General features: G+C 36.9%; 1 protein-coding gene across 1 annotated transcript; it reads right to left on the bottom strand.

Annotated features, from left to right (window-relative positions):
- Nucleotides 1-2,883: 2,883 nt before the first annotated feature.
- On the bottom strand, nucleotides 2,884-12,806 carry rgrb (retinal G protein coupled receptor b). Its single transcript, XM_022666080.2, has 7 exons — nucleotides 12,337-12,806; nucleotides 10,898-11,054; nucleotides 8,740-8,861; nucleotides 7,334-7,493; nucleotides 6,212-6,329; nucleotides 4,057-4,170; nucleotides 2,884-3,049 (listed from the first exon to the last, which is right to left on the bottom strand). The coding sequence occupies exons 1-7, from the start codon at nucleotides 12,410-12,412 to the stop codon at nucleotides 2,921-2,923; spliced, it is 876 nt and encodes a 291-aa protein (XP_022521801.2). The 5' UTR covers nucleotides 12,413-12,806; the 3' UTR covers nucleotides 2,884-2,920.
- Nucleotides 12,807-14,052: the final 1,246 nt, after the last annotated feature.

The raw sequence follows: 14,052 nt of genomic DNA, 5'->3' as shown, positions 1-14,052 counted from the left end.
TATACATATATATATATATATATACTGCTAAAACTTTTTTGTACTTATAATACTTTAATTGCATAAAAATAGTACAAAAGGCTTACTTATTTTAATTGTGCTAAGTGTACTTAACTGTACTAAAATGGAACTATTTTACATATAATTAAGCTTAAGTAACATTTAAACATACTACTTCATGTGTGTAACCCCTTATTTTAAATATGACTTTAAATATATGTGATTTATTTACATTAACGTACAAATATGCTTCTTGTTCCTGTCTTTTGTAAGTAGCACACTTCTAGTAGTAGTAATTTAATTTATTTTCCAAAACGTTACATGATACATTGTACTTTATGTGAACTATGGTAACAGCTTTTTTTAATACACTTAAAATACGCTAAAAATGTACAAAAGTATATTTGGAAATAAGTATTTTATAAGTATATTGAATTACATAAAACTAAAAGTATACTTCATAGTAGTCTATTTTAAAAAAATACACTTTATTGTACTTTTTAAACAGTATGATCAAAATTTACTTTCAATCATTTGATGAAAGCATAATATTAATGTAATACTAATATATTTTAAGTACTTGAATCTGTTAGTATATTTACAGCATACTTAGACTGTTCTCAATATGTTTTAAGTACAATTAAGTATATATTTTTTTCACCAGGGTCAGTCTGATAATCCTAAAAAATTGGTAACTTAATAAAACATTCTTAATAAAACAGAAAATTATTAATTATTAATTTATTCAGAGTCAATAAATCAGATACCATATTAATCAGTACATATTTATTGCCTTTTTGCACAGAATTGTACAAAACACATTTTAAGGGTTTTGCTCTATTGTCATTATTATACTTTATGCACTACATGTCCATATATTTGTGGACACCCCTTATATCCTCCTAAGACCCGAACTCTTACATGGCATGCATCTTTTTTTATTTCTCTTTGCTATTTGGGCTAATTGGCACAGTAATTTTTGATAAAAATGATGTCCACATATGAGGACAGCAGGCCTTCATAGAGCAAAATTTATTGTTGTGGTCGAGAAGGCCCAAAATGTAATGTCCACACATGTGGACGCCAGGAGGATATAATGAATGCATTCAGCTACTTTAAAGTTGCGCATGTTGCTGACATAAGTGTGCAAATACACACACACAGCTTGTCTGGTCCCTGTAGAGAAGAACTGCCAATCAAATAGAATAACTTCCTGGAGTTGATAAACTAACCTGAACCTGTTGGAATCATGTTTAATACCCTGTGTGGGCTAAAGGAGTATAAAGCCCCCCAGTACTGAGCTGTGGGGCAGTGGAAGAACTGTGTTCTGTCCAATAGTTTTGTAATTTAATGCAATCAGATCCTCAGAGCAATGCTCCGAAATCTGGTACAAAGTCTTCTTTGGACAGTGAAGGCAGTTACTACAACAAAAGCAGGGTAAACTCTTTATTAATAACCTTAATTTCAAAAGAAACAATAAATGAGCAGATGTCTCAATACTTGAACAAACTCAACAAAAAAAACTGGCCAACAGAAATGGTCCAGAATGATTTAGACTCTGTAAATTGATTAACGTACAGTAAACAGTAATAAACACTATAGTTTGAGGTATGAGAAGGAGCTTAAAAAAAGTTTTACAACTTTCTGCATTCGCTTTTTTTAAGTAAATTTAATTTCAGATACATTTAAGTAACTTCAACTCGGTTTCAAGACTTAAATGTTACTGAACTTCAATCAATTCTTTCTTTTAGTAAACTTTACTTAATTTATTTTTGCTGAATCAATCCTTTCTTTTAGTAAACTTTACTTAATTTCTGCATATATATTACCTAATTACAATTACTTAATTTATACAATATTACTCAAATAATGTTTGATACATAATTTATTATAATTCCTGAAATTTAAATATTTTTAATATACTAACAAGAATGTACTACATGCCATCCATGTGTTGAGACTGGGTCTGTTTACAAAATAAATCTTTGAGATTATGTAAATATTTGAATGTGTGTTTTAACTAAAAATATTAAAGTTTAGGAATTATATTTTGTATATTATGTATCATAAATTATTTGAATAATATTGAATAAGTTGAGTAATTGTAATTAGGTAATATTGTATGCAGACATGGGCGTGGTAGTGGGGGGAAAATGGACCTGACTACCCAGCGCCCATGAAAATCCAGATTTAAAGCTCCACTAGGTAGGATTGAGATTTTATGCTCGTGGGCTCCCCCTACAGTTGCAGAGTTTGATAAATGTTTTAGGCTGATTCGTTTCTCTTTCTCATTTTCTGCCTTTCACAGACGTATTCGGTCTCTTTTCCAGCTTTGGAAAGAGAGTGTCTGTATGTTAGTTTGTAAAGAACGAACCAGTAGTCCTTGTAGAACTGTTAGAACTAAAGGTCGGAAAGCAGGTCGCAGTTCTCGTTAGCGTTGGTCGCGGCCGCCTCTGAAAACTTACAGAGTCTGGTTTGAGCTCAGAGGAGCTCCGGCACAGACACGAGAGCACCGCTGTTCCTCCTATTACACCTCAATGCAGCGCTGCAGTGAGTTTCAAGCTGTAATTTTACTTTTTAAAAAGATCAAAAATCAAGAAAATCCTACCTAGTGCTGCTTTAAGTCTTGAAACCGAGTTGAAGTAACTTAAATTTACCTAAAATTAAATTAACTTAAATTACTTTTTAAATTAATTAATTAAAAAGCAAATGCAGAAAGTTGCGAAACTTTTTTAAAGTAAATTTTACTCATCATTTTTCTTTTTTCAGTGCATGCCAACTGTGCTTCTAAACACAGGAATCAATAACAAATCTGATTGGATCTTTTCTGCCATCTAAACATCTAACCTCCCAGACCTTTCCAATGTAAAACTCTCAGACTGATTCAGATTAAAATGATTTATTCACTTTGATAGATCATTTATTTCCTCTTGTCTGTCTGGCTCTGGCCGGTGAGGAACTGCCAGATGCCCCCGTGGTAGAACTCGTTACCATATGAGTAAAGTAAAGCGTTAGCCAGTGGAGACAGTTTTGCAAGAACTGGAAGAACCTAGAAAACAATACAAAGACAGAGAGTTAGAATCTTCATTTAGAGCCTGTGTCTGACTACAGTAACCAGACACACAAAATCAGCTCTTTAGACTTGTTTATCTTAATGAAAAATTAATACAATATCTGCTAACATTTTACTACAACATGAGTGTAGATCACCAACCAACTGACCTACAATATTATGCAAAAGTTTTCTAGACAGTAAGCCTACATTCACACAGCAGATAAAAGTGGCTTAAAGGTGTCCTTCAGCTAAAATCCATTTTTTTAAACTCTTCCTCAAACTCCATTGTCGGCATTAGTTAGTAAAAGAAAATATTCAGAAAAACAAGTCGATCAATAAAAGCCCAGTGTCTATGTCAACTCGTGAATTAGTATTTATGGCCTCTCCCACAGGCAGAGCCGAAGCCACACAGTGACACCGTCTCATCAGATAGGTGAAAACAGCGCCAGTTCATTGCTGTGTTATTTGTGCAAATATCACATCAGTATTATATGCTTTGCCCAGTAATTCGGAGCTAAGAAACACATGGTTAGAATTTGTCTTTGGAACACCACCAGCGAAGTACAATTGATCTAGGTAGGTTTGATGTTTAAAACTAGTTCTGTTTACACTAGTTACTTAGCTAGCTATATTGTGTAAGTTACTTACACACAGAGGTGGGAAGTCCCGGTCCAGAATTACAAATCCAACTGCCTGGGCTCAGCCAACTCCAGGGTGGATTTTTACTTTCTGGACTTGGACTTCCCACATTTGGGAAGTAACTGTAGGTTTACATAGGATCTCCAGTGGATTTCACGTTTTACAGAGACTCTAATACTATGTCAGTGGCTGAACTGCAGTTAGCAGGGCATTACACATGTTGTAAAGTAATATATGACATAGCAAAGACTGTTATTAGTGTAAAAAAAATCTTTATTTTAAAGTGTTTCTAACTGTTGTCCATCTCGCTGCCTCCTGGTGCTGTTAGAGTGGAATGGCTAAAGTGTAAATGTTTCCCTTACCATTCGGATCTTTGGTGATACAAGCTTGGTGTTCTCGAAGCAAGCATAAATGCACATCACCACGTATGGACCCCATAACAACAGCAGGGTCTTCACAGGTAGACCGGTGTTAAACTGAAAAACACCAATGTAAAAAAAAGTTATTATTACAATATAGTGATTAGTTATGAATAGCAGTCTTTCTAACATGATTATGGCAAAGCACCAACAAAAACAGGCATAAACCCCACGTGTTACTCCACATTAAGATTCCAGCACTGTTGCAATCGCTCACAGAGAGTGTGCAGTCCTAAACCTGTGTATGAGCCAATACTCTAGTGTCCTGTGAAATCTGTAGAAGAAACAGTCCATTCAGCAGCAGCAGAGTCACAAGAGCAGCTTTCAGAGATTAGCAGAAATTCCTAAACAGAGAATTACAGTTCTACAGCGTTTCCTCAGACTGTTCAATTCAATCAAATTGGCTTTTATATCATTATATGAGTATATGATACTACTGTAAAATCAAACAGTAGTCTAAATAGATAAAGTACAAGATGAGGTGCATAGTAAAGCAGTACAACGAGTAGGAAATACAACACAATAACAAAAGTATACAGTTTAGTTCAACTTTGCATATCATGCTATATTAAGTAATACAGGGATTATCAACATTTAACATTTCAACAGTCAATATGCCACAATATTCTTCACTGCTCAACAAAAATAAAGGGAACACATAAACAACACACTCTAACTCCAAGTCAACCACGCTTCTGGGAAATCAACCTGTCCAATTAGAAAGCAACACTGATTGTGAATCTATTTCACCTGCTGTTGTGCAAATAGAACAGACAACAGGTAGAAATGAGAGGCAATTAGCAAGACCTTTTCTCTGTCCTCATCCTTTCTGGCTGATGTTTTAATCACTTTTGCTTTTTTTCAGTTCTCTCACCATAGAGGAAGCATGAGCCTGAGTCTACAACCCACAGAAGTAGCTCAGATAGTGCAGCTAATCCAGGATGGTACATCAGTGTGAGCTGTGGCAAGAAGGTCTGCTGTGTCTGTCAGCACAGTGTCCAGAGCATGGAGCAGATACCAGGAGACAGGCCAGTACACCAGGAGACATGGAGGAGGGCAACAACCCAGCAGCAGAGCTGCTACCTCCTCCTTTGTACAAGGAGGAACAGGGGGAGCACTGCCAGAGCCCTGAAAAATGACCTCCAGCAGAGGCCACCAATATTCATGTTTCTGCTCAAACTGTCAGAAACAGACTCTATGAGGGTGGTATGAGGGCCCGACGTCCACAAGTGGGGCTTGTGCTCACCGATTGTGCAGGCCGATTGGCATTTGCCAGAGAACACCAGGATTGGCAGATTCACCATTGGCGCCCTGTGCTCTTCACGGATGAGAGCAGGTTTACACTGAGTCTGGAGACACCGTGGAGAACATTCTGCTGCTGCAACATCTTCCAGCAAGTAATGGTGTGGGGAGGCATTTCATTGGAGGGCCACACAGACCTCCATGTGCACCATGAGGTAGCCTGACTGCCGTTAGGTACCGAGATGAGATCCTCAGACCCCTTGTGAGACCATATGCTAGTGCAGTGGGTCCTGGGTTTCTTCTGATGCAGGACACTGCTAGACCTCATGTGGCTGGAGTGTGTCAGCAGTTCCTGCATGATAAAATGATTGATGCTATGGACTGGCCCGCCTGTTCCCAAGTCCTGAATCCAATCCAGCACATCTGGAACATCATCTCTTGCTCCATCTACCAACACCACACTGCACCACAGACTGTCCAGAAGTTGACTGATGCTTTAATCCAGGTCTGGCAGGAGATTCCTCAGAAGAACATCCGCCGCCTCATCAGGAGCATGCCCAGGTGTTTTAGGGAGCATCATTTTAAATTGTCTTGAAGAATTCCATTGAAGTTGGATCAGCCTTTCATTTGATTTTACACTTTGATTTTGAGTTTGATTCCAAATCCAGACCTTCGTTGGATGATAATTTTGATTTACATTGATTATTTTTGTTATTTTGTTGTCAAAGTGTATTTTGTACACTTTGCGTATCCAGATTATTAGTTAATGGTGAACAAAATCATCTATACAACAAATCTAAACTCTAAACTATAAACTTATTTTTCTTTTGATCAACAAAGGAATAGATGGGTTTACCTTGAAGTTGTGAGTCTTCTTGAAGTAGGCGTAGATGGAGTTGTAGGAGGAGTACATGATGACCAGGGGGAAGATCAGGTACAGCAGAGTAATGGACAACATGTATGTGATGTAATCTCTGTGGATGACAGGAAATAGATCACTGATTCATCTGCACTTACCTCATTAATGCAATAATGCATTAGATCTCACATTTACCCCAATTGTGTGGTTCATTTGATACATTTACCTAATACACTGCACAAAAACTAAATCTTAGCAAGTAAAATTATCTCATTTTATAGCAGTAAATCTTTTTTCTTTCTCTGATAAAAATAGTTGCCTTATAAGCATTGTGTAAGTGTAAGATTGTTTCACTTATTGTATGAATAATGATCTTATTCGTTCTTACTTAGAATTTTCACCTTATTTAAAGTGTTTTGAATTAAAATAAGCACAAGAAGTCACCAGTGAAGTTTATCTGATTCTTGTGTACAAATTTAAGCCAGGAAATAAGGATTTTTTTTGTCTTAATTCACTCATTTTATCACATTGCGATTGCTTATTACAAGAAATCTTACTAAGCAAATAATTACGCAAATTACCAATTGGCATTTATTTGCTTAATTTAAGCATTTATGTTTCAATTTACATATATTTTGTCTAATTTTTGCCAAGGATTTTTTGCAATGTAGGTACCCATAACCTCATATGTGAGGGGGGAGGAAAGTACACAGAGAAAAGCGGGCAGAAAAAAAACTAATCCTAGGGCTGAGTTAGCTCAGCTAACATTACTATCCTTGCCCTGTACAGCTCGCATCTTTCAGCTGAAAACAGCCACTTAGTGGAGAGATAAAAAACACTAAATAAAATGATACTGAGTGAGATAATGTAATTTAATTTATATGATTAGAGGGTAAAAATGAACTTAAACCTGCAGTTTGCAGGCCTTTTCCCTGCTCCGATATGCAGTGTTCAGATAAATGAGTCAATGTTCAGTATAAATTATCTGTTTTTTTTACTTAGTTGGCAAAGCAACCAAAGGCTTTTTTGTCTAATGTTGAAGCATCTACTCATCTATGGTGGATGTGCATGAGCTGTAGTGCAGAGTATCTGATGTTCAGCAGTATTGGGAATGGTTACCTGTCTCCTCTGGTGTAGTCCAGAGTACAGCCCACCTTCATCGGCTCAAAGTCAAACACGCCCCAGCCAAACGAGGGTAAAGGCAACACGGACCAGAAGATAGCCAGACCCCACATGATGACACTGATGGTTAGAGACGTGCTCCAGAACATCTTCTGCTCTGAAAATACAGCACATCATCAGGGGGGTGGTTATTTGTATTGGTATATTCAATAACTCTACTTTCACAGAAATGGTCCAATGAGAATGTACCTACAATGAAAAACTGATTTGTCCTTTGAACAAAAAAATGTTTGTTTACCTAAAAATATAGTTGGAAGACTTGTCTTGGACTACACAGTATTTTGAATGGAGATTTCTACAGAAAGTAAAATATAGTTGTGAATAAGCTTAATTGCTCTCCAGGAAAACCACCCCCTATATGAACCATTATTTAATTGAATGTATTAAATTGCATTGTAGCTAATATATATATTTTTTAAGTAAAAATGCAAATTATGTTTTCCAGTGTATGACTAAGTATGTAAGTAGAAATGAAGTCAAAAAATGTGCTGCTCTTTCATTTATTTAATTTCCTAAAAATATATACATTTTCCATTTGAGATTTTTTTTTATTGAATTCCATGTGCTGTTTTCTTTTGTATTGTTGTATTGTTTTTGTTCATTTTATTGATTTGTTATATGCAAAAACTTCAATTGCGATGTTAGCTTTACAGCTAATTAAAATTATACAGTTGTAAATAATAAAACAAATAATTCAAGTCTTTAATTCTATAATAAAAATATATATATTTATTTAACCGAAAATAAAAACAAACAATAAACAACAAAAAAAATTTAAATGAAAACACACACAACCAGAACTTATGATAAAATGTACAAGAACCGACAAGGGCCACTGAAACAAAAATACTATATATACACGGAACAAACCGGAAACTGCAAACACCTGGGTGCAGGTAACAAGGGGCCGGAGCTACAAATGAAACAAATGGAAGCACAGAAGACAAAGGCAGAGTGAGAAGAACACAGAGAGAGTCACATGGCTGGGAAAACTCGGGAAAAGATAGAAACATAGAGAAAAAGACCAGGAAAGACACAGAACAGGATGAAAACATGACAACTGATTATTAGTTAATATTTGTTTTGCATTATTGTACACAAAGAAAAAACTATTTCAAGGTCCTTCCTGTTCCAGTTTAGTATAATTATTATTCACACATAAGCCCTTAATCTCAGTTCTTCTCTCTCAAAACTACAGAACATTAGCTTGTGGTACTAGATATTGAATTCTAACATGAATAACTAAAAAGCTACTAAAAATGAATGAGTTGTTAATTTGTTTATTGTATATTTAAAACAAAGCACTGTAATAAGCTGTATTAAGTCAGAGATTCATTACTTACTGGTGCAGTACATGTGATATCTGTCCCAAGCAACAGCGCCAAGAAAGCTGATTCCAGCCAGGATGGATGTCATTCCTTGAACGCCGTGGATCTGGCAGCCCTCCGGTCCAAAAGGCCAGTATCTACAAAACAGGAGAATAAAAGAGAAAAACATTTAGTGGCAGAAAAATAAATAACTGTTAAAATCTTTAATATAGAAGCATTAAGTTGGAATGTAATGATGATACTATATATGTAAGTGATAACAATATTAGAATAAAAAGATATAATTATAAGGGAACACTGTACAATTAAAAGGAGGGTCTAGTACCTTGTTGGGCCCCTGGATACAAGATGAGATACGGTGGGCATTTACCTACAGATGTTGCAGCTGGGTCTGCAGATCCTGCACACTGCACAATACTGTACGTTGCTGAATCTGGCAACCTATCGGGTCCCATAAAGGCATGATATTCTTTCTAGAAGTCAAGGATCTCCCACTAAGAGGAACACTACCCAAAAGTAGCCGCAAAAAATATTTTATAGGGCAGTGGGGGAAGAATTTTAAAGCCTTTTTGTGGTAAGACTTGTTAAATCAGTTTAATCAGACCTGTAATTATTTACGTATCTATTATACCTGAGGCATAACTGCAAGCAGTTTTACGCAGCAATCCGTCATTTCCATCTGTGTATGTTTTTATGTTTTTGCAGACAAAAATGTCAGGTCAGGTCAAGTTTTTTTAAGCGTTTTTAGGGACTGTAGAGAATTATTTCTGTGGTTTATCTGCAGTATTACTGTGCTTTGTTTTAAAGTATTAGTAATGTTTCGGGCTGATCTGGCCGGTCTTTGTTTTCAGTGTGGATGCTAAAGGTCAGTGTCCTCAGAAAAAAAGAAAAATAAACACATGAATTTAATGTGGAACACAGTCTTGGCGTCGGCCCAGTTTTGCAGATCAGCTGAATGTCTCGGTGAAAGTGTGTCGGGATGAGAGACGATGTCATGACCCATATTTTCTCTGTCTGACAATCAAAAAACCTGCCTTTTCATTCCACACTAATACTCCTCATGTCAGCGCTACAGTCAGCGCTGGATTCACTAGATAGTAGCTCAACAACAAGTGACGATGTTTTTCCTTGATTTTACCCAATTCAAAATCTCTGGAATATAATCAAGAGGAAGATTGATGATCAAAAGCCATCAAACCAAGCTGAACTTCTTGATTTTTTGCACCAGGATTGGCGTAAAGTTGTCCAAAAGCAGTGTGTAAGACTGGTGGAGGAGAACATGCCAAGATGCATGAAAACTGTGATTAAAAACCAGGGTTACTCCACCAAATACTGATTTCTTAACTCTTAAAACTTCATGAATATGAACTTGTTTTCTGTTGTTATTTTTGCCATTTCCTATTTTCTGCAAATAAATGCTCTAAATGACAATATTTTTATTTGTAATTTGGGAGAAATGTTGTCCGTTGCACCAGGAGTGGCGTAAAGTTATCCAAAAGCAGTGTGTAAGACTGGTGGAGGAGAACATGCCAAGATGCATGAAAACTGTAACTTAAAATCAGGGTTATTCCACCAAATATTGATTTCTGAACTCTTAAAACTTTGTGAATATGAACTTGTTTTCTGTTGTTATTTCGGCCATTTCTTATTTTCTGCAAATAAATGCTCTAAATGACAATTTTTTTTTTATTTGGAAGAATTGTTGTCTGTAGTTTATAAAATAAAACAACAATGTTAATTTTACTTAAACATATACCTATAAATAGCAAAATCAGAGAAACTTAATTCAGAAACTGAAGTGTTCTCTTCATTTTTCCAGAGCTGCATATCAGTACATAACTGGCATTTATTTTTAAATTCCAAATCCAATGTCTATACATTCTTATTAAGGCAAATTTTATTGATCTTTAAACATAATAGAGCCTCTTTTACACCCTGCACAAGGCATCTCACGATGCCCTTTGCTATCTTACACCCCACCAACAGTCTATTTTCAGGTTATATCACCACTCCATTAAAATACCCGTCATCCACACCAGTTTTAATGTTTTGGCTTATTATTCACCTTAAACTTCATATGTACTCCCACAGTCAGGCCCTGATAATTCTGCATGTCCAGATAATGTATTGAGAGTTAGTGGTCAGCAGCTTTTTTGGCGTGGGCAGCTCCTACCTGAGGTAGCTGGCGTAGGCTGATGCCAGGCCGTTGCAGTTGAGGCTGAGGTCGGCGAGGGCCAGGTTAAAGACGAAGAAGTTACTTGGGGTCCTCAGCTCCTTCACCCTTAGGTACGCCATTATCGAGATGAAGTTCAGGAAGAAGCCAAGGACCGCTAAACGAAGATATAGAGGGGTTTACAATAAGTTATATAAGTGCTATACTATAATATACTATTGATTTCTCCAAAACATCTGCTTCAAAAAAACACTGAGACCAGCTTGTGTTGACACAATATATGGACAAAAGTATTGGGACACCTGCTCTTTAATAGCTTGTTCTGGAATCAAGGGTATTAAAGAGCTTATCCTCCATCTTTTGTTGGAGGTCCAGGGAAAGGGAAAGCTTGACAAGCTATGTGTGTAATTTGTATTTGGACATCCTTTGGGTTTAGAGTTTGGTTCAACTTAAAGTGGCTGAATGCAGCATTCATTGGAAGAGGTGTCCACAAACCTCTGAACATATAGTGTACTTGGTTTCTGGTGGTCTAAACTGATGATCGACAAGTCAAGCCTGTACTGATGATGATGGTCAACCACCTTGGTTATGCCAGTAATTCTGGAAAATCTTGGATATGCTCATCAATTGAGTTTAATCTATAGTGAAACTGGTTTACCAAATAAACCAACAGATTCAAACACATCTCATGCAGGTCTAAGCTGGTCATACAGCTAAACTAACCCTACATCTAAGAAAAATAAAACTATGCTGGTGGTCAAAGAGTTTGTTTAAGTCCACGTCCAACTAAACAACCAAGTGAAACATGCTATTTGAAACCCTTTGCTGCCCAATCTGCTTGACCAGACTGGTCAACTGGCAATACTTGTAAGCTTGTTGGAAAACCAAATATGCCTGACTAAAAAAATCCAGCTCAAGGCCAGTTTCTGCTGGTGTAAACTGGTCTTTAATGGTCAAGGTGGTTAAAAATCTGGTCAACAAGGCAAGAACATACTCTATATTGTCTAAACCTGCTGGTTAATCATCTTTTGACCACCACAGTGTGAATTGCTTTGGATTTTTTTGGTCGTACTTTGGTCAAGCTGGTTCTGCTAAACAACTGGCTTGGTTGTGTTGGTTATACTGGTCATGTTGGTCGACCAGCTTGAATGTTAAACACATAAGTCCAGTTTGGTTATACTGGTTCTGAAGGATGGTTCTCCAAGCTGTTTATGCTTGTGGACCAGCTAAACCAACAAACACAGCTACTGGTCAAGAACTAAACTAGTGAACCTTTTTTATTTTTTTTTTTTTTTTACCAGCATTCTGGTTGGCAAAAAGTGTGTGTTTACTGCTCATACTGGTATTTTAGACTAGCTGAACCTTTAAACAGAACATACCCTACACTGGTCTACCAGTACAAGCTGACCAAACATCTGTGCTTCACCTCCTCTACTCACCCCCAACCAGAAGAACAGAACCGAAAGCAAACATGTCAAAGTCGTCGAACCCCTCTGGTAACGTATACGTGGCCATGTTTACTCTCCACACCAGTAGAACCAGTAAAAGCAGCAGTAATAATCCAGACCCCTCTGTCCTGCTGTACTCAGTCTGAAGCAGCAGCGGCGTTTAAAACAACACCCTCTTTTATAGGGTTTTTCACGTGAAAGGGTCAGGCAGGGTCTTAACTACAGCTTAATCCCTGCAGGAATGTCTTAATACGCTCTTCCACCCAGCCTCGAGACCCCAGTGTTCCTGCAGCAACCCCCACACTTCCCACAGAACCCGCAAGAACCCCCATAGAACCCACAGAACCCGCAAGAGGTTCTGTTCTAGCTGGAGTAGCAGAATAGAGGGTTCAGTTCTGAGCCCCTTGTTTCCGTTAGCTTCCACTATGTGCAAAGTCTGCGCAGCTTCTTTAAAAGGGGCCTGGCAGGAATTCAGTGTGTGTGTGTGTGTGTGTGTGTGTGTGTGAGCTGTAACCTAGAACTTTGGGTTCATCTCAGTTGAACTGATAAGGTAAACAATATAAACCTAATCAATCATTTACCAGCCCAGTCCAATCCAGCCCAAAGACTTTAGTTTGTTTATTTAACTAATGTATTTATTTGCTCTGTAATATATATTTGCTCTTCAATTATGGTCAGGAACTAGACTGGTCAACCCATTTAAGCTGGTTATCTGTTCCAGTTAGTTACTATGTTGTTACTAAGTGTTTTTTATATGGTTCTTATGGTGTTTCTAACAGGTTGCTATGCTATTTTGGGAGCCTGCTTTATTGTTTCTACGCTGTCGGTTGAAGAATATGAAAATATATAAGAAGAAATACATAAAGTTGCACATACACATACATAGAGTACCAGTCATAAGTTTGGACACACCTTAAATCCAGAGGTTTTTCATTATTTGAAAAAATAAATCTGCATTGTGGATCAATTCCAAACTATGAACTATGAAACATATTGAATTGTATTTTAGAATTTATTTTATTTTTAATGATTGATTTAATGACAGCTTTGCACTGTGTCTTGGCTGAATTTTCTCAGTCAGTTTTATAAGGTTGTCACCTGAAATGTTTTTCAGTTAACAGCTGTGCTAAACTTCAGGAGTCAGTGAATAGCCCTATACTACTCAACTAAGTAAAAAAAAAAATACTTTAACAAACGAAGGTCAGTCAACCTGAAAAAATTCAAAAACTTTGAAAATATCCTCAAATTTTTAGTTGGAAAAACCATCAAAAACGTTATGATGAAACTGGCTCTCATCAGGACTGCTCAGGAAAGGAAGACCAAGTGTTACCACTGTTGAACAGGATAAGTTAATCAGAGTTACCAGCCACAGAAAACACAAGTTAACAGCCCCCTAGATAGGAGCCACTTAAATGCTTCACAGAGTATTTTGGTTTGTCTAACACAGTGTTTTAATTTATACTGTAGTAAAAAATGCAAATGAAAAAACAATGAGAGAGAATGCGTGGCCAAACTTTTAACTGGTACTGTATATTAGGCCCAAAGAAACAAGGCAAATGTACGAGTATATTTCATTTCATTTGTGGTATAAAAAAGCCAGTTCAAATCCCAATCGTGCTGCATAGCATCAGCAGCTGGAGTCTGAGAGAGCACAGTTGGCCTTGTTTTTCTGGTTGGATAGGTGCTTCTTTCTCTGTGCATCATTGC

Source organism: Astyanax mexicanus, chromosome 15, assembly GCF_023375975.1.
Source record: "Astyanax mexicanus isolate ESR-SI-001 chromosome 15, AstMex3_surface, whole genome shotgun sequence".
Lineage (NCBI taxonomy): Eukaryota > Metazoa > Chordata > Actinopteri > Characiformes > Acestrorhamphidae > Astyanax > Astyanax mexicanus.
The sequence above is the reverse complement of the archived record's forward strand: the minus strand, read 5'-3'. Positions and strand labels throughout refer to the sequence as shown.

Coding starts and splice junctions, on each gene's coding strand:
- rgrb (XM_022666080.2), bottom strand. CDS start 12,412: ATGGCCACGTATACGTTACCAGAGGGGTTCGACGACTTTGACATGTTT. Junction 7,494..8,739: donor ATATCACATGTACTGCACCA/GTAAGTAATGAA, acceptor CTGTATTTTCAG/AGCAGAAGATGTTCTGGAGC. Junction 6,330..7,333: donor GACTACACCAGAGGAGACAG/GTAACCATTCCC, acceptor TGTCATCCACAG/AGATTACATCACATACATGT.